This window comes from Scardinius erythrophthalmus (assembly GCF_964197995.2).
Source record: "Scardinius erythrophthalmus genome assembly, chromosome: 1".
NCBI classification, from domain to species: domain Eukaryota; kingdom Metazoa; phylum Chordata; class Actinopteri; order Cypriniformes; family Leuciscidae; genus Scardinius; species Scardinius erythrophthalmus.
Window position 1 is genome coordinate 50,100,590 of NC_138221.1, and position 18,420 is coordinate 50,119,009.

The 18,420-nt window shown below is 37.9% G+C and overlaps 2 protein-coding genes across 7 annotated transcripts in view; both read right to left on the reverse strand.

Moving 5' to 3' along the window:
- stat5a (signal transducer and activator of transcription 5a) overlaps positions 1 to 2,076 on the reverse strand; it is a 90,008-nt gene extending 87,932 nt beyond the window's left edge. The window contains exon 1 of the mRNA XM_081370914.1: positions 1,901 to 2,076. The gene's annotated coding sequence lies outside the window, so the exon portion shown is untranslated. The remainder of the gene's footprint in view (positions 1 to 1,900) is intronic.
- A 5,572-nt stretch (positions 2,077 to 7,648) lies between these two features.
- Positions 7,649 to 18,420, reverse strand: part of stat3 (signal transducer and activator of transcription 3 (acute-phase response factor)) — a 35,085-nt gene continuing 24,313 nt past the window's right edge. For 2 of the 6 annotated variants that reach the window (XM_081378501.1, XM_081378500.1), the window contains exons 5-24: positions 18,292 to 18,373; positions 18,089 to 18,189; positions 17,827 to 17,978; positions 17,589 to 17,747; positions 17,405 to 17,497; positions 17,269 to 17,328; positions 17,150 to 17,179; positions 16,758 to 16,851; positions 16,176 to 16,223; positions 15,989 to 16,072; positions 15,250 to 15,348; positions 15,014 to 15,149; positions 14,049 to 14,101; positions 13,833 to 13,927; positions 13,590 to 13,729; positions 13,221 to 13,439; positions 12,776 to 12,818; positions 11,775 to 11,834; positions 8,813 to 8,913; positions 7,649 to 8,441 (exon numbers count right to left, since the gene is read on the reverse strand). In XM_081378501.1, coding sequence (XP_081234627.1) covers positions 8,335 to 8,441; positions 8,813 to 8,913; positions 11,775 to 11,834; positions 12,776 to 12,818; positions 13,221 to 13,439; positions 13,590 to 13,729; positions 13,833 to 13,927; positions 14,049 to 14,101; positions 15,014 to 15,149; positions 15,250 to 15,348; positions 15,989 to 16,072; positions 16,176 to 16,223; positions 16,758 to 16,851; positions 17,150 to 17,179; positions 17,269 to 17,328; positions 17,405 to 17,497; positions 17,589 to 17,747; positions 17,827 to 17,978; positions 18,089 to 18,189; positions 18,292 to 18,373 — 1,956 coding nt within the window. In that variant the 3' untranslated portion in view covers positions 7,649 to 8,334. Of the gene's footprint in view, positions 8,442 to 8,812; positions 8,914 to 11,774; positions 11,835 to 11,940; positions 12,658 to 12,775; positions 12,819 to 13,220; positions 13,440 to 13,589; positions 13,730 to 13,832; positions 13,928 to 14,048; positions 14,102 to 15,013; positions 15,150 to 15,249; positions 15,349 to 15,988; positions 16,073 to 16,175; positions 16,224 to 16,757; positions 16,852 to 17,149; positions 17,180 to 17,268; positions 17,329 to 17,404; positions 17,498 to 17,588; positions 17,748 to 17,826; positions 17,979 to 18,088; positions 18,190 to 18,291; positions 18,374 to 18,420 lie in introns of those variants that run through there. The other 4 variants (XM_081378503.1, XM_081378502.1, XM_081378505.1 and 1 more) reach the window with 2 other exon arrangements.

Consider the following 18,420-nt stretch of genomic DNA (forward strand, 5'->3'; position numbering starts at 1 on the left):
AGGAAAGCTCAAAAAGTAGTTCAAATAAAAACTAATTTAATTAAATCACAGCCTTAAACCATCTATTTTAGTTCATTTGACAGATACTTTGCCAAAGCAACATTAGAGATATACAAATATTTACAAATATTTTAAATTCATTATGAATCTGTGGCTGGATTTGACGCCTCAGAGTGAGAACAGTTTGCATATCATTCATTCATGATCATCATAACTTCCACTCTCTATTACAGTTAAAGGGAAAGAACTGAAAAAATGGGGGGGGGGGGGGTCTGTGGGGGAAGGGCTCTTGGAGATAATTGGCCCCGGGGCCTTTGCAAGTCATAATCCGTTCCTGGGGAGGGGAGGTTATTATGATTAAAAATTACATGAGCACATTCATTTGTTATTATTTTTTTTTTACTGATGTGCATGGATAAATCATTTATAATAAATACTGCAATATTAAAATAATGGTTTATTGGCCATTTTTACATTTACAGTAGTGAATACTATGGTCATTTTCAGCATGCTCTTAAATTAAGCTTGACTTTAAGATTTAGTTCTCAATAATCCTGCCACACATTCACACAATTTCTTTTCCACAATACATCAAGATTTTGGCCGTTGAATAAAAACTATATACGCTACTGGGTTTATATAATGCTCTAGTGGCTATAATAAAGCTAATTGACAGATGCATAACTATCGAAAATAAAGTGTTATTACATTTTAAGAGCATACTAAAACACAATGTGTTCACAAACATTAACAAAAATACATTCAACGCACATGTGTAAGCCTACAGCCGATGAGAATGCACAAAAGCGCACGCACGCACACACACACTTTCACTACTGAACGGAAACTAAACAAATTGCATGATGGGAGATAAAAAAAAATCTACTGTGGAAGATCATATCAAAGGAGAAAACAAAGAGCATGGCTTCAACTTTCTCACAAGGGTAACTGTCGTGTGTCAGGAACTAATAAACTCAGATTTACATGTTAACAAACTGCGCTATGATTAAAAAACACCCAATGCCCTTCACATAACGGTTAAAACTCATATTTCTGAGTACATACGCACGACTTTCTTGTAATCGACTTGCCTGTCTCATTGCCAAATGAATGTGACACCTCAAAACGAAAGGACAGTTCACAATTCGGCAAGATGTATGGCTTTAATAACACAACCCTGCTCGCTTTATTGAAATCTCCAGTCACAACCACAATGTAGGCTATCATGCATGCATGGCGACAGACCTGTCTCAGCGTTTTAATCATTAACTCTTCGTAACGTAATTAACTTTCTCCCACAGAAACCCAATTGGCTCTTCAACCACGAGCCCAAAAGAAGTATTGCTAACAGACCAGTGCTCAAGTTCTCGCCTCATAACGGTAAATTCAACAGCCTGATGAAAACTTTCTCCCGGAGCGTGCGCTTGCGTTCCTCTGAGCGCTTAATAAATGTCAGAATTCTCTTCACATGCGAATTGGTCGAACGCGCAGAATTATGGAGCCGCATTCCCTGGACTCTGGAATGGAGCTGGAAATGTGAGCTGGACTGTCCAGACTTGACAGGCGTGCTGAGGGGGGCTGGACTCTCAGCCTGTTGATCCGATAAAAAAACAGGGTGCAAGAGCTAGGGGCTTGCGAAACACCGGTGTCAAACGCGCACTGTCTGAACTAAACGGGAACCTTTTAAATTAGATTCTATCAGACATGTCATATATTTCACAATCAACAGGAGCAACGTAAACAGCTTTAATTCAGCGTGAAAAGTGCAGCACAGCGAAGCCTCAATAGGATCAACCGTGGACATTTGTTTATAAACAAATATGCTGTTAAAACAACAACATTTGACATCGACAAACAACATTTAAGACGCACTGAATGCGCACAGATGCATTAAACGTACCTCGGCAGGTCTTCTAAATCCGCTGTCGTTTCGCATAAAAGTACAGCAAAGCTCCAGTTAGCGCCAACGACCCAGAAAGGCAACCTTCCTGCCCCGTCTATCTCAACCAGCAGTGGGTTATACAGTTTTTCATGTGCTTCTACCCCTCCTCTCACTCTCTCGCTCTCTTTGGCGATGTCCGAATCGCGAACGAGTCGTTCGTTTGAGTCGAATCGCATCAATGAATCGGCTGAACCGTTTCACAAAATCTCTCTAAACGATTCTTTAATAAATGTGTTGGACTGAAAAGGTCCGAGCGGTTCTCGAGTCAACAAATCACTGGACTGAGAACCGTCTCTTTCGGCCATTTCCGATTCGTAATGAACAACATTAGCAAACATGAGTGAGCTCATAGCAGGAGCATTGGGACCGAAAAGTATTGATTTTAAAGTAGGCTAATAGAAATATGTTTATCATTTTTAATCGACACCCATAGGAAACATTTGGATAAATATAGTTTTATCAAAACTTTTTTTGCCAAAAGATGTGCATGTTTTTATGAAAATGATATGTAGTTTCTACATTGTTTAGTTTTTCGAGCTGAATTAAGCCTGCAAACAAACTGAACTGGGACACATGCGATTTCACTGAACCCCCTTATAAAACTCAATGGATGTTTACAATATGAACGTTTTAGCACGTAAAATGCCAAGCTGGGGCATCAGGGACAACGGGATTGTGCAATTACGTCACGACGTAAAGAATCACTGTGCTCTGAATATGTTCTTTTAAAAGAACTGTTTGAAAGAATCGATTCGCGGAAATGAGTCGGACTTCCCAGCAACTACTCTCTCGCACTTCTAACCGCCCGTTTCCGGTGTTGTTTCCCTGATGAGAGAGTCGTTTATGCAAGGAAATGAAAGGTAAGGTTAATGCACAGTCGTTCGCTATAGTCGTCTATAAGGCCCGTGCGAACATTGACAGGCGAATTATTATTTTAGATGTGCAAAAGGTCTAATATGAGCGCGGCGGGACGGGGGTGGGGCTATAAAATATAAATACGGTTAGCGGAGCGCGAGGACTGCTGATTGGGCATGAGCGGTTACGCGTGACTCGAGTCGAGCTGTCTTGGGCTGAGTCTCATAATATAACCTTAACGCGGAACAAACTGTTTACTTTGAGCTGTCGAAGCGCGCATACGGATGACGAGTACAGTTGTTCTAAACGTGACGTGGGTTAATTCCCACGCTCATAGAAAACCTGTAAATATAAGGCAATGAGAATTGTGCTCTGATAAGTCTTGGAAATCCCTTAAAAGTAATGGAAACATGGAAATTTAGGCTATTCAATGAATGTGCAAATGTCTTAGAATTCTCTTGACGACCATAGGAGTTTATTGTCAGACAGTTAACCTTAAAATATAGGCATATAGTCTATATAAACTCCTATAATGTGAGTTTCACTCCCTCAGTAGCACGTTTTATTAACTTGGACGTTTTGTAGGCGTGTAGATTAAAATGCCATACAATAGCCTAATTATAATGCAAATATAATACAACAATAATGGCAAGACGTAAATCCAGTGGCGTTGTATGTATTGTTTAGGCCTATGTACACCACGTAGGCGTTTTCCACTAAACAAACTGTCTTCAGCTGCGATCTCAGCACTTTTAACCGGCTCAGGAGAGTATGGCTCTGGGAAACGGCCAGATCTGGAAAAAGATCCACTTATGGCGACCCCTATTTCTCCTGTCCTCTGACTTTCGAAGACGGAGAAAAATATGTCCGAGTCGACAAGTGAGAAGAGCGGACAGCCGGACATGAACCCGGTGTTGTGCCGAATTTCAACCCCCTGCCAAATTATTACCCCCCTCGTTGAAGTCAGCAGGCGACCTGATTGCCTAATCCTAACCCAACTAATCCTAAACCTACCAATACTAGGGGGGTAATAATTTTGCACAACACCTTATCCAGGTTGGGCACGCACGCTCTTGCAGATGGACGCAAACTGTGATCAAAAGGCAGCGGGCATGTTTTACGGGTTAGACAAGATGATAAAGAGCATGCTATTTGAATAAATCAGTTTTATTAGTAGTTGGTTATTTGGAAAAACTCAAAAAGCTCGTATTACAAATAATACTTTCAGTGTCTTTTCCGACCATTCTATCTGCAGGCTCGTTCTTTATGGGCTTTAATTCCAGTGTTGCCAACTATTTTCAAAGGAAAGTAGCTAACGCCTCCCCTAAAAGTAGCTAAATGTCGCTAGATGACGTAATACGTCAATTAGCATATTTATGACGTCATCGAGGCGTACTTGCGTTCTGCCTGCCTAATGTTTTTTCTCATTAAAATCATGCTCACATACTGTATTTTAATATAATATAATATAATATAATATAATATAATATAATATAATATAATATAATATAATATAATATAATATAATATAGGCTATAGCCGAATGTCCAATAAAGCTGTTCTCATTTACTTTTTTTTTTTTTTTTGTCAGACAATAGAACAAGTAGCTATTGAATGACTGTTTTTTTTTATATGTGTAAAATTATCTGAATTGAGAGAGTTCGGGAACTGGGTGAACTAAAGCACTGTGATAGTGAGTAATACAAGTAATAAGCACAAGAAAAGAAAGGAAAATAAAATGGTCAAACTAAATTCTTTAACTATAAAACAAAAGATAAGTGATAAGTCCGTCCGTGGAAACAACACTGCTCATTCACGTCTGTTAGCTGCCGTTCTGCAGCTGCAGCCCTCAGCCATTCACAGAACAGGGAAGACGCAGAGAGAGGTGTGTGGCGGCAAGGAGAAAGCAAATCTCGTGCTCGCAGGACTCATGCTGGCAACATTTGGAGGTTACTGAGGTTTGTTCAAAAAGTAGCTAGATTAGTCGCTAGTCGCTTTTTTGAAAAATTGTCGCTGACGGGGTCTGAAAAGTCGCTAAAAATAGCGACAAAGGCGCTAAGTTGGCAACACTGTTTAATTCAAATTGGTGCAGTTGCATTAGCTCCCAAGCACACGTTATTTAAATGAGTGATTAATTCAGCCGCATTCAGTAGGTCATTATTGCCCCCTGCTGGTTAAACTATATAACTACATTCACAGGCATAGAGGTTGATTAAACATTGATTATTCTTGTTTGACTTGGCCCAGTGAACTGTAGACAAGCACATAGTATATTTTTAAATTACATTTCAAGGTAAGGATAATCAAATAGCAAACATGCCAGTATTTGAGTTTAACAATACAAATATCAGCTGCAGTATATGAGAGAGAGTGAATGCTGGTCAATGCTATTGTGTAAAAAATACTTTTCTTTTTGCAAGAAAACTATTAAGAAGAGCAATGGGCTCAAACACAGTTTCCCATTCAGGTGCAGCAAATAAACAACCTACACTGGCAGAACTCCATCCTGGCAAGATGAAAACACAGATTCAGCATATTCTCTCTCTCTGAGTCTGCGGGATCCGTGGAGATTTAGTCTCCTTCCTCCAGAGTGTATATTAATGCAAGGCATGTTAAATAAAAAGTATACTTGGCATCTGTTTATCATTATTTGAAATTCTCAAATGCAGCAATCTCTTTCAATCTTGATATTAAGCACGTGCAAGCATTTACGCATCCACTCCCCTATTAATAAATAGCCGTTAATTCAATAGCACTGTTTAATGCCACATAACATATGAAGGGGCTCATGAAAGTCGCTCTTTAAATAATTCTCATGTCTTTATAATCAAACAATCAGTTTCTCAGAGTAACCAATATAACAGCTTTATTTCAGAAGGGATTTGTGTCTGCAAAACATATTCAGTGTTAAATTATTTGTTTCTACAATGCTCATGAGTAATTGTGGAGAAAAAAAAAATACCGTAACATTTACAATTATACAGTTACTCCATTATTTTATACTATCATGGAAAATGATATGAATAGAGCAGAATCAATATCTTAAAAAGATAGGAATCAAAAGAACAAAATAGCGAGGATTGTTGTTAATGGCACATACTTTGTATAAGCTGCGAGAACATTTCTCTGTAGAAAGTGACCATGTTTTTGCTGCTTTTAAAAGAGATTATAGTCTGATTTTTAAAATTAAATTTCAGAATCAGTACAGCTTCACATAGAGCTTTTCAGGAATGACATGTACTTGAACAAAGACCATAATGCTGTATCATGGAATAGGAACAAACAAAGAAAAAAGTAACAATGCAAATTAAAATCCTGTTTTTGCATAAAGACAACACAAATTAAACCGACGTATTCTCAGTCCTCCTGAGTCACCGGTCTCCATAAAAATGCAATTATTTGAAAGTATAAACATCATTACTGCAAACCTAACAAACAGCTGGACGTGTAATTAAAGAACCTTGACGAAAGGTCAAAGCACAACATCCAATGCGGGGTCTATATCTATCTCTTTTTAACCTTTACAGCAGAATGGCTGGGGTAATGACAGCTAGAGAGAGATAAACACTCATTACCATTTGCATAAAGGCAGATGAGATTCATTCAGGAAGAATGACCTTTAAATATCTACTGAAACATGATCACTTAATTCTGTTCCACTGGGTCTGAGATAAAATGCCCCTACAGGGCACCCATACAGGGGCATTTATTACAGGGACACCTTGTAAAAGCCAGTCCTGATTTCCCTAACCGTAGTTCTGGTCATCTTTGTTATTAGTTCAGACTCTATTTCCACTTTCAGATGTTATGGTAGCTGAACATACAGTATGGTGAACACACTACTGTTCAAAAGTTTGGGGTTGGTATGATTTTTAAAAGTTTTTGAGAGAAGTCCCCCCAAGGCTGTATTAATTTGAACAAAAATATTTTGAAATATAATTTGATCTGTTTTATATTTTAATGTTATCTATTTTAATGTTGAATTTTCAGCATCATTACTCCAGTCTTAAGTGTCACATGATCCTTCAGAAATCATTCTAATATTCTGATTTGATGCTCAATTTATTATTATTATCAATGCTAATAGTTTTGTGGAATCCATGCTACGTTTTTTCAGGACTGTTTGATGAATAGAAGGTTAAAAAAGAACAGCATTTATTTGAAATAGAAATCTTTAGCAACATTACAAATGTCTTTACTGTCACTTTTGATCAATTTAAAGGTATTGATGTATAAAAAATAATAAAAAATTGTACAGATCCCAAACTTTTGATCGGTAGTGTATATCCCAGCAGATAACTGAAGAACCGCCTCAAGGACACAAAGAGCTGATGACTGTTTCTCATCAAGAATTCATTGTACAATAAAGAGAACATGCATAGTGCAGTATATATATATATATATATATATATATATATATATATATATACACACACACTATAAATTGAGAGTAGAAGTTAAGGATAGATACACAGACTGGGAAACAAACTCAGACTGACAGATAATTAAAAATTAAGAAACATAATTTTCCATCATATTTCCGTTTGAAGCGCTGCCTTACATGACGACACAGCAGATCAGTGAATTGAACAAAATTATAAATATCTGTATATATGTGCATGTATGAATGTGTCTCTCTATATATAAGATTCACCATCTAATTGTTACAATTATAGTGCAAGATTTGCTTGCTATCCAAGTTAGCGCAATAAACATCACATCTAGGACACTGTATATGGTGGAAATATCACATTTGCTCATCTGCGTAATGTATATTTATATATATATATTTATCTTCTTCCATTCATTTCCCGAAGAAATCCAATAAAAGAGTCAAATATTTTTCAGTAAAACAGTAAAATACAATATATTTATATAAACCAGAAGCTAAAATGGACAATATAGACCTGCATGCACAAACTTATCTGACAAATGATAATTCTGTACTAATCCAGATTTGAAGTTTATGTTCAACACGGTACAAGATCATGCCGAGTTTTGGCAGCTTTAAAGTACTGCTTATCAATACTACTGTAAAGTTTACTCCCCTTCACACTCATTTCAAAAGATCAACATGAAGAATGAAGAATTCACTGGCTTTATGCTTTGCTAACAGATCAAAATATGTTGGACACTGCAATACAAGTGCAAGTCATGGCCAAATGTCTGCAATTAAACATATTGAGAAACTTTTATATAATCTTTACATTAACCTTCTTTGACCAAAAAAAAAAAAAAAAGCTAAAAACTCCTGTTATCTTGAATGCCTCATGCTCTTGTAATAAAAGACAAAAAACATACATCTTAATCATTTAAAAAAGAATGAGTTCAATTCAGTATTATCAATGTTTGATATGAGGATGAAAAGTTAACTTTCGAGCGCGTTTGCACGCTTGTGGCTATGCCTGTAAAAACCGAAAAGAAAAGAATTGGCTCGGAGAGAGAAAAGGGCTCTAGCACATAAGCACATTATATACATGACAATTACTTTTCCCTATGTAAATAACACAAAAAAAAAAACCTAAAACGTTGGAAACCTAAGCATTTCGGCAGGTGTCCATATCTGAGATTGCTGAGGCTGCAAACCCTTCTCTCATGGGTGAGGGATGATCGGAGCTCAACTCCATGTCCAGAGTGAGGGATTCTGGGGGGGAAACAGAAACACTATTAAAGAGAAGTATTATGAGACATTAAAATGTCTGAAAAAAAATTAAGATTTCTTCAAACTGTATGCATAGGTGCATTCACGCCATGTTGTAATAACCATAATTACAAAATCTCAACCTGTAAAATGCGCTAACATCCTCGTAAAGCACGTAATTGCAACTTGTAGGCTGGGAATTTTCAGAGAGCTCCTATTTGTGCCACGTGACCACTGTAGATTCATTTAGGCTTTGATAGTGTCGGCACAAAAAGGCAGAATTCCCGGTCCGAGAACGTCATCTCGAAATTATGACAAGGCGTTAACGTGCAACACATATTGAGAAAGCTGTTGAAATTAGTCATGTGACTCACCGAGAGGTCCCGGATTGGCCTCCGTGGCTTCATTGTGCATGAGAGAGTCGAGTGTACGAGGGGACATCGGGAACAAATCACTTGTGTTGCCAGAGTTAGTCCTGCAAAAGAAAGGCAGCGTACATTAGACATGACACACAAGCAATCATTACGCCTACCATCACATATAGACGTCATGATTTAGAAAGATCTGAATGTTCATTCACCACATCATGAGTAAACCTTCACTCCAATATTCACATGTATCATAAACACACGACTTACCAACACACACACACCCACACTCAAAGTCACACACATGAGCATCGCTTGCGTAATATTAGGTAACTTAAAGGGATTGTTCACCCCAAAAAATGAAACCTCATGTCGTTCCAAACCTGAATGACTTTTTTAATACTGTGGAAAATAAATATATTTTGAGAAATGTCTCAGTGTCTTTTTGTCCATCCAGTGGAAGCCAATGGGCTCCAAAGTTGTCATGGGGTTGGAACAACATAAAGGTGAGCAAATGATGGAATTTGTTTTTAGGGTGAACTATACCTTTAAAAGATTTTTGACAACTCAGTCAGGTGTTAGAGGCAGTGGATTGAACACAGTGCAATGAAAATGTATATTACTACATAGTTGACAAGCTGTGATGTAATGTGAATCTGGAGTTGTAGTTGTTGCTTGTCCACTTTTATTTCCCCGTCATTTTCACCTGAGCCGTAAATGCCGTGTGATTGATCATTCTGTATTAGCACATGGAAAAGCTACTGTGCTAACATTACATTTTTGCCATTCATACGGTTTGCTTTTTAGTTTTTTTTATAGGTGGCTGAATTTACTGAATAAATACTGACATCCTGTATATCATAGCCTGCTTAAAATCTGACCACTTCTATGGTGTTCTGCTCGGCTACCCATTGAAGCATCAAGTCTTAACCTGGCGAATGGTTTACCAGAGGTAAAAGTTCACCCATGCCTATTTGTTAACACCACAAACAGCTCATACGGGCGGTTTGTTTTTTGTAAAGCTGCATTTCTACACTATTTCCTGCTTGTGTTGAGACAAGAGAACAAGCAAAAAACCTCTGAACCTGAAGTCTGCACTTCACTAGCAGAGGTGCAGAAGTCAGGCAAGAGTTCATACTTGTGGGTAAGTAACTAATCAAATGATACAAATGTCAAACTGTAGTATTATCAGATCACTCAAGACATTTAGCTGTTGATCTTGTCTAGTATGTCAGGCTGATGGGAAATTAAACCAGGCGTTGTTAATTTCATGGGATCGATACTTGATGCGTGTATTTTCTGTCTAGAGGAGATCACAAACAAAAGTGATACTTAAAAACAAAAAAGTGATACTTTTTTTTTTTTACTAAAGGTGGTAAAATTTCACATCAAATGTTATATCAATATACCTGTCCTGAGATGTAGGCTGCCCAAGAACAAAATTATCGGTCTTAAAAAACAATAGGCACATATTATATTTAAAAAGTGCTACGTTCTGCTCATATTGCAAGAGTGCTAAAAGTTGTTCACATTCAAAGTATGAGAAAGGGTATAAGAGTTGTTAGGGAGCTTTACAGTATTTTTACTCTAAACCATTGTAGTCATATTAGACTTTGAAACGTTTTTCCAAAAACACTTTCTAACGCCATTACCAGGACCAATCCGGAGAACTCGCAGTCAAAGATAAAAGAGCAGTTTTAAAAGATTCCCAATAAAAGTTTAAGCCAAAAACTTCCTGGAGCATTAAAAGCCCTGACTATCTTACAGCATCCCGAGCAAACGCTAGACGATGTGGTCATTTATTACCACACAAGGAAAGGACATCTCCAAATTTTACATTTCATTTGTTCAGATTTTGACTGCTTCTTTAACCTGGAGTCTCATAAAATGTGAATTTGCTAATAGAGATGTAACCCATTGGGGAAGTTATGTCAGTTATTGTTGAATTACCCTATCCGGAAAAAAAAAGTGAATAAACTCTGGATGCTGAGCACAAAAGAGTGCAGATAATATTCTTGCAGATGCTGAGGTTTGGTTAGCATGGTCCAGTTAGCCTCTGATGGTAGATGAGATGTCACAACTACCCTTCTCCATTGACAGCCATTCAGAAGTAGCAAGCAATGTATGTTTTTTGCAAGCAAAACATAAATCACAAACTATATAGTTAATGTTAAATAATGTGATAAAACTGTATATCTCCAGATGGTCCTGTGGCCGACAACAGAGCCGACAACAGAGGGGATGTGCTACATCTAGTGAGCTCATTTGTGTGGTTGTTGCTCAGTATCCTTGTCTTGCCACATTCAGGTTGGGCAAAGCCTCTTAAGAGTCCGTTCTCAACGTCTAACAACAGTCTCACTGTTACTTTTACTGATATTTTGGTTTGAAATGGTGTTTTCATAATATTGAGGATACGTTGACATTTTCTGTGGACACGGCCATAATAAGGGTCACATGTGTGACATGAGTCTCGGAGACATCATTGTTTAACATACTGAGGGACCAAACCATTTATACATCACATAAAATGCAACACTCCATTCATAGCACTTTCCTCTAAGGGGGGAAATAGAAAAAAACTGGAAGATGGGGAAAAGAAATGAACATGGGAGAGAAGGTAAACACTTTTTAGTGAAAATATTTTACATACTGATACAGAAGTTAGCTTGTGACCTTAGAAATGAATAAAAAAATAAATCCCTTGTCTACAGCGGAAGTAGTTCACCAACACAAAACTGAGATTCAGAGACATGAACAACAGCCATTCCAGCCTTTTAACTTGTAGAAAAGTTCCCGTGACATCCAGACCTCTTGTTATAAAGGGATGAAGTGAGTAAACAGAAACCCTTGGTCAAGCTCTAGAGATGTTAAAAGGAATGATCTATGTTAGCAGACAACTACAGGAGTGTGTTTGACCACAAACGTTCACGTCTCATACACACACATAGAGCAGCTCCCTAGTGCCTACCCAGGGAAGCCGTTCCCAAGCAGCTCACTGTCCGGGAAGTCCATGAAGACAGAAGGACACCTATGGAGAGAGGTCAGTTTATAGCCTGCCTAACACACACACACACACACAGGCGTACATATATGACCTCCAGTAAATCCAACCCCTATACAAAGACAAAGCATTTGTGATTCAAGCAAGACTGAGTTTGAAGCAGCTTTTATTCCAACCAAATTTTTCTTGCAGCCAAGCATGTTACCTAACATGGCATGTACATACAGTTTATATACCATGTCCATTAACCATTGCTCTCATTATCTTAAAGTCAACATAAAAAAAAAACATTCAGAAATCTGGTGCCGTTTCAGAGGCAGAGCAAATTATATTTTGAAAGTCTAATATGGATATAAATAAATATAGGAATATGAAAGATTACAAAAGGACAAGCATTATTTGGAATATTCTACACTGAAAACAAGGAATTGTTCAAAATATCGTCCAGGAACGCATATTAATGTAAATAGCGTCAATTGTTATTTCATGTTAACATGAAAATTTATTTCTTCGTTTTGATTTTATAAATTTGATTTCTACATTATTCTTTTTTAAATGTATTACATTTGAGTTCTGAAATCACACAGCTACAAAGTGTTTACACAACAGTTCACCTCAAGTTGTGCGCTTAATACATGTTAATGACAACAGTAAGCCTGAACCTCCATTAATTAGCTGTTTTGTTGATCGTGTGCTTTTTAAAGCATTATTTTCTCTCTCTTTCTGTCTTCTTGTGCAAGATTGTGGTTTAAAGGATGGTGTGAAGGGTCCTTGGAGGATTCAGTAGTGGCTACATCCCTGATCCATGTTGAAAAGAAAACTGAGAGGAGTACTTTGCATGTGCTCCTGCCTGAAGAGTCACCAGAGATTTCAAAGTTTACAAGAGGACAGAGAGAGAAAACAGAGACTACAGCAAGATCAATCATTCACACGCATACTGAGGTGAGGAAGAAAGGAAAGCTACTTACGGGGTGACACAGATGAACTTGGTCTTCAGGTAGGGCTGAATTACTAAAAGAAAAACAATCGCCGTGTTATTAAACGGGGAGAGTGAATAGGATTTTTGATGAAAATAAATAACAATTACAATGTAAAAGTCTTCACTGTCACTTTTGATCAATTTAATGTGTCCTTTATGAATAAAAGTATTTCATTTCATACACTACCATTAAAAAAAATTGGGATCAAAATAACCAAAGGATAAAATCATGCTTTTGCATTCTCTCTTCTCTTATTCTTAGATGATTTCCTCAAAGGGAGACCGTTTCTGGTAAACCACACCCTTTCAGTGCACTTCCAATATAAAAATAGTCTCCAAGACAAATGAGAATGAAAGGAAACACACTTTTGCCAAGGAACAGACAGATGTTATTCTAAGCCAGAATGAATTCTATTCCCGCAAAGGACACTCACCACATCCAGGGTCAGGGAATTCAGTATCAGGCTGGGCCTCGGGGCGGCAGTACTTGCCAAACGCCTCCTCTTTGGGGATATCGGGGTAGAGGTAGACCAGCGGCGAGACGAGGATGTTGGTGGCATCCATGATCTTGTAGCCCATGATGATCTCAGCGAAAGACATGCTGTTGAGCTGCTGCTTAGTGTACGGTTCAACTGACTGGATCTGGGTCTTACCTGCACATACATACATGAGCACAAATGCTTCACATATTCAACTATACAACTACAGAAGCATTAATAAAGTACAAAACTTTTACTTCAACATTGACTTGGCAAATCACCGAAGTACTGACACTTTTGACATGTACATGGAAATGCATTCACCATTGATGTCCTTCTCAACCCAGGTGAAGGTAATTCCTCCCTCTTTGCTGCTTTCACTGAAGCGTAGCAGGAATGTCCCAGGAGGCTTTGGACTCAGGATTGCCCTCTCTCTTTCTTTACTGATGAAGCCCATAATATACCTGACGCACACAAGAGCTTTATATAACCACCCAAGCAGTGATTGATGTAATGAACTATAAATACCGCATGGACGCACACAACGAGTGCAGCAGGAGTTCTCACCCTTCATTCCATAGAGCCAAAATATATTTCTTCACTAGGTCAATAATGTTGTCTAGCCACACCCAGAATGAGAAACCTTTTCCCGCCATGTTCTCCTGCGAATCACAAACAGAAACAGAAACAGAACAGCAATGTTTACGGAAATCTGATAAGCTGGTCTGATTTGCACTAAAATTAACTCAGGACAGGGAACAAAAAGTTGTTATAGAAACATACTTTGCAGAACTTGGCCCATGTGATTTGGCAACCGGAGTAGTTTACACACGGACCTACACGAAATCAGAAATGCGCAATTAAACAGATGCACAAAGAATGTTAAGATATATACTGTATACACACACAGAGAGAGAAAGAGAAAAATAGTTTTGGGTCTGTAAGATTATTATTTTTAAATAAATTCCTACTTTTATTCAGCAAAGATACAAATGATTAAAGGTGACTGTAAAGACTATTTCAAGAGTTCACCCCTACATATAATCAGATATAGTTAAAAGAATGCATATTTGGGGTGCTGTCTGAGGTGAGGGTTTCAAGCTCGGCCCGAACTCAAGAGTTCCCCGTACTTGTTCATTTCCTTTTATCACCGTATTTACAGATTACAATCTGTATTGTAAAAAGCGCTATATAAATAAAGAAATAAAGGTGACTTGACCGTGCTCCTCTCGAACTTTGTTAATAAAACTTCATTACATGCTGTTGATTTGAATTAAAGTATATGTTAACACAAAAATATGAAGCGGCACAGCTGTTTTGAGCATTGATAATAATAATAATAATAATAAATGTTTCTTGTGCATCAAATCATCATATTGGAATGATTTCTGAAGGATCATGACACAGAAGAATTGAGTAATGATGCTGAAAAATCAGCTTTGACATCACAGGAATAAATTACATTGTAAAATATATTAAAATAGAAAACAGTTATCTTAAATTGATATAATATTTCAAAATATTACTATTTTACTGTATTTTTGATCACATAAATGCAGCCTAGGTGAACATTAGAGACTTATTTCAAAAACATTAACAATTCTTGCTGACCCAAAACCTTTGATCTGTAGTGCATGTTCAGAGGCACATTTCAGTGTATATACACACACATATGCTTATACATATACATATATATACATTATTTATACATTTATTTATTTCCAGGTTTAAATTACACACCCACATACCCAAAAGTTTCTCTGCAAGTGTGGTGAGCTGCTCAATGGTAAGTCCTCTTTTGGTTGTGGATGAAAACTGCCAGCTGAGCACCTCAGCCACCTGATCCCACGTTCCCACTGGAGGTTTGGTGAAGAAATTCACATTCTGTGAAAAAAGGGGGGGGAGAAAATGATTCTTAGTCGCTTATACTGAAAAACCTCTTGTGCTAAAAGTAAGTATGTCTTGCTGTGGGTCAGTTTCAAACCTTGGGATGGTTGGTCAGCATGTTGTACCACAGGATGGACGCCCATGCATTTGGCATTTGACAGATATTAGAGATGACCACCACTGGGAGAGAGTGTGTCTGGACAGAGATAAAGACATTTATTTATAATTTAGAATAACAAATCCTGCTATTTTTGTACAGCACGCTCTGTTAGAAATCTAATTAGTGCAAATAGACCTGAGGTTGAATAATTATTAAAGCAAACAGAGCTGAATGGCTTAAATTATCTTGTTTAATTAACATGTGTAGGTATGTTACGTGACCCTATTGTGTCCATCAACAGAAAAAGAATGATTTTGCGTGTAGTCTTATCAACTCATAATAAGCATCTAGGCAGCACTGTGTGCGGTTATGGGTTTGATAAGAGACAGATTACCCAAGGACACGCTGCCTGGTAACACAGTAATATCCTCCTACTGCTGGTACCATGACAACAGCCTATTACAATGACCTTATTGGCTTTCAATACACTGAATCAATCACCAGTAGCAGTGTGATGGACATATTAAGTAATGAGGGTTTAATAATATCATCATCATCTTTGATTTGATATACAGCTCAACAGGACAGTGTCTTTGTGACAGGAATCCTGTAACGATGAGACATGTTTGACATTTTATTTAACTCTAAATTCTTGATAAAAATGAAAGAGTCATTTTTAGATGAACTAATCCAGTGCTGCTGCTGCTGGCAGAAGTGTTCATGTGTAGTTTTTCACCTCAAGGTCGATCTTTAGTCCTTGGTGGTAGACCTCTGTCTCGAATGTGATCAGGTGAAGTTCTTCAGTCACTATCAGAGACGCCTGTAGTTCAGAGGGCAAAGCTTAGGTGCTTTCACTGACTTCGTCAATAGAAGCCCTAAATAAAATGAAAAACTGTAACAATGCTAATTATACAAATCCTTACGTCACTGTTGGTTCGGCCTCCATTGCCACATCTCTGCTCTCGTAGAGTCTGAAAGACAGAAGAACAAGTCAGGATTATAATGCATTTCAAGCAACATACAGTCAACAGCTGATCCAGTCTTCTTGAAGCTTGTATGGCACATTCGATTAATTATATTATTAAGAAATTTTGTTGAGGAACTTTATATTCCAGAAGTTGATTCTTATTAAAGAGGATATTTTAACTACAATTATCTAAAGAAAGAGCGAAATAAGTCATTTATTGAGTGTGAAAATGATTTTTTCTTGCTCACGCAAATTATGTCTGTGTCATAGTTAACAATCAATTTAGCCTCTAATAAAGTTGTTTCAAAAGTTTGTGTACTTATTTACTAAGTATAAAATAACAGCGTAGATCTTGAGATGAAATACATTCAATGCTGGACTAATTTTAGTTCATTTAAGTGTGTTTTAAGGGAGTTTAACTTTGGTTCAGAGAGCCAACAGTTTCCACAGTTGAAGAAACGCACAAGCCCAGAGAATATTCGGTTTTGATCTCCAAAAAAAAAAAAAAAAAAAAAATTGGCGTATTGGCTGAGCTTACCAGATGTTTAAACTCTGCTGACAGGCTGCCATTGTTGGATTCCTCCATGTTCATCACCTTCGTGTTGGTGCCAAGGATGTTGAACTTGCGTGAACTGATGGAAAAGAAGCAGAACACTGTGTAATGCAACAACTTACAGATACAAACAAGAGAGATACTTCCCTGTAACTGTTCAATATAATTTAATGAGAGAAATGAAACTTCTACAAAATGGCTGAAATATTTATTTTACACAACTGTGTACTTAAAATAAGCTGATAATAATAATAATACATGAATTATCCATGAATAATGTCGTTAGTTGGCCAGCCCAACATAAATTGGTCTATAACTACAAATAACCACGTGAAAATGGTAATGGAAATGGCATCTTTTTTAACCTCACAACTCACCCTCGAATGGCTGCCACGTCACCTGACTCCCTGCAGGACATAGGTGGAAAAAATTTCAATTGGCATGTCAAAATACAACTCAAAATCATTTTGTTTCATAGACAGGGAGTGGGACTTACTTGTCAATGCACACTTTGATTTTCAGCTGGTAATTCAACTCTGGGAATTTCACAAGTAACCTGAAAGAGAGGGGGAAAAGTTCACAATTTGTGTCTAGACCTCCTTCCTTTATGACTCACCTTTGTGTTAACCCACCTGACTTTAGTGGTGAACTGAACACCTGTTTTGATGACAAGGGGTCGGTCAGGGTGCATGGGCATACAAGGCTGTCTCTCAACAACAAATGCACTGCAATTAGACAAGAGCACCACAGAAAACATCATTGATCAGATCCTGTTCACTTGTTTTTACAGTTAAACACGTGAGGGTGATTTCAAACCTCTTCATAAGGTTGCGGAACAGGTCTACGATCTTCTCTTCCAGAGCAGGGCGATGCTGAATAATTGGATCTCCTTTGTACGAGACCTTCTGTTGAAGCTCCTCCAGTTTCTTGATCTGCTGTCTTATCTGCAACTGTGACTCAGCCAAAGAGGTGATCCTGAAAGGCAAAAATTGAAAAGAAGGAATTGAAAAAGGTGGGATTCAAAAGCAGGACTGTTTGTGAACTGACTGTGTACCATGTCTCTAAGCGGTCCAGGCAGATGTTCGGTGGTCCTCCGATGCAAGCGATCTGCTGTCTCCTCTTCCAGTCGGCAAGTTCTTCATCTGTCAGATTCTTTTGCACAAAGTCCATGGCAGACAGCAGCCCTGCCATCTCAGTCACTATTTGCTGCAAAACAGAGAGCAAACTTTTGACACATTTGTAAATGTTATGTAAAGTTGCTGGTCATTATTTTCAAGATTCCAGAAGTCAACGCCGTGTTTTGTGCTGTATCTCACCCTCCTCAGCTGATCCAGAGCGCTCAGCATCTGCTCCAGCTGAGACATCTTCTGCCTGGTAGCTGCTGCCTGGCTGTTTCCATTCAGGTCCTGGGACAACTCTGCATGGTGACATAGATTTTAAGCGATTTTATCAGTGATTAAGACTAGTTAAGAGATTTTGGACAAAAAACAAAAAAGACAGCAACATGTACTCATCATACCTCCAGCACTCTTTAGAGTTTTGTAGTTGAAGTCAAAATCATCTTGCAGATTTTCTAACATCTTCATCTTCTGCTCCATATCCTGTATAGAAAGAGTAAGGCAGCTGAATGAGTGAGAGGGTGTACCCC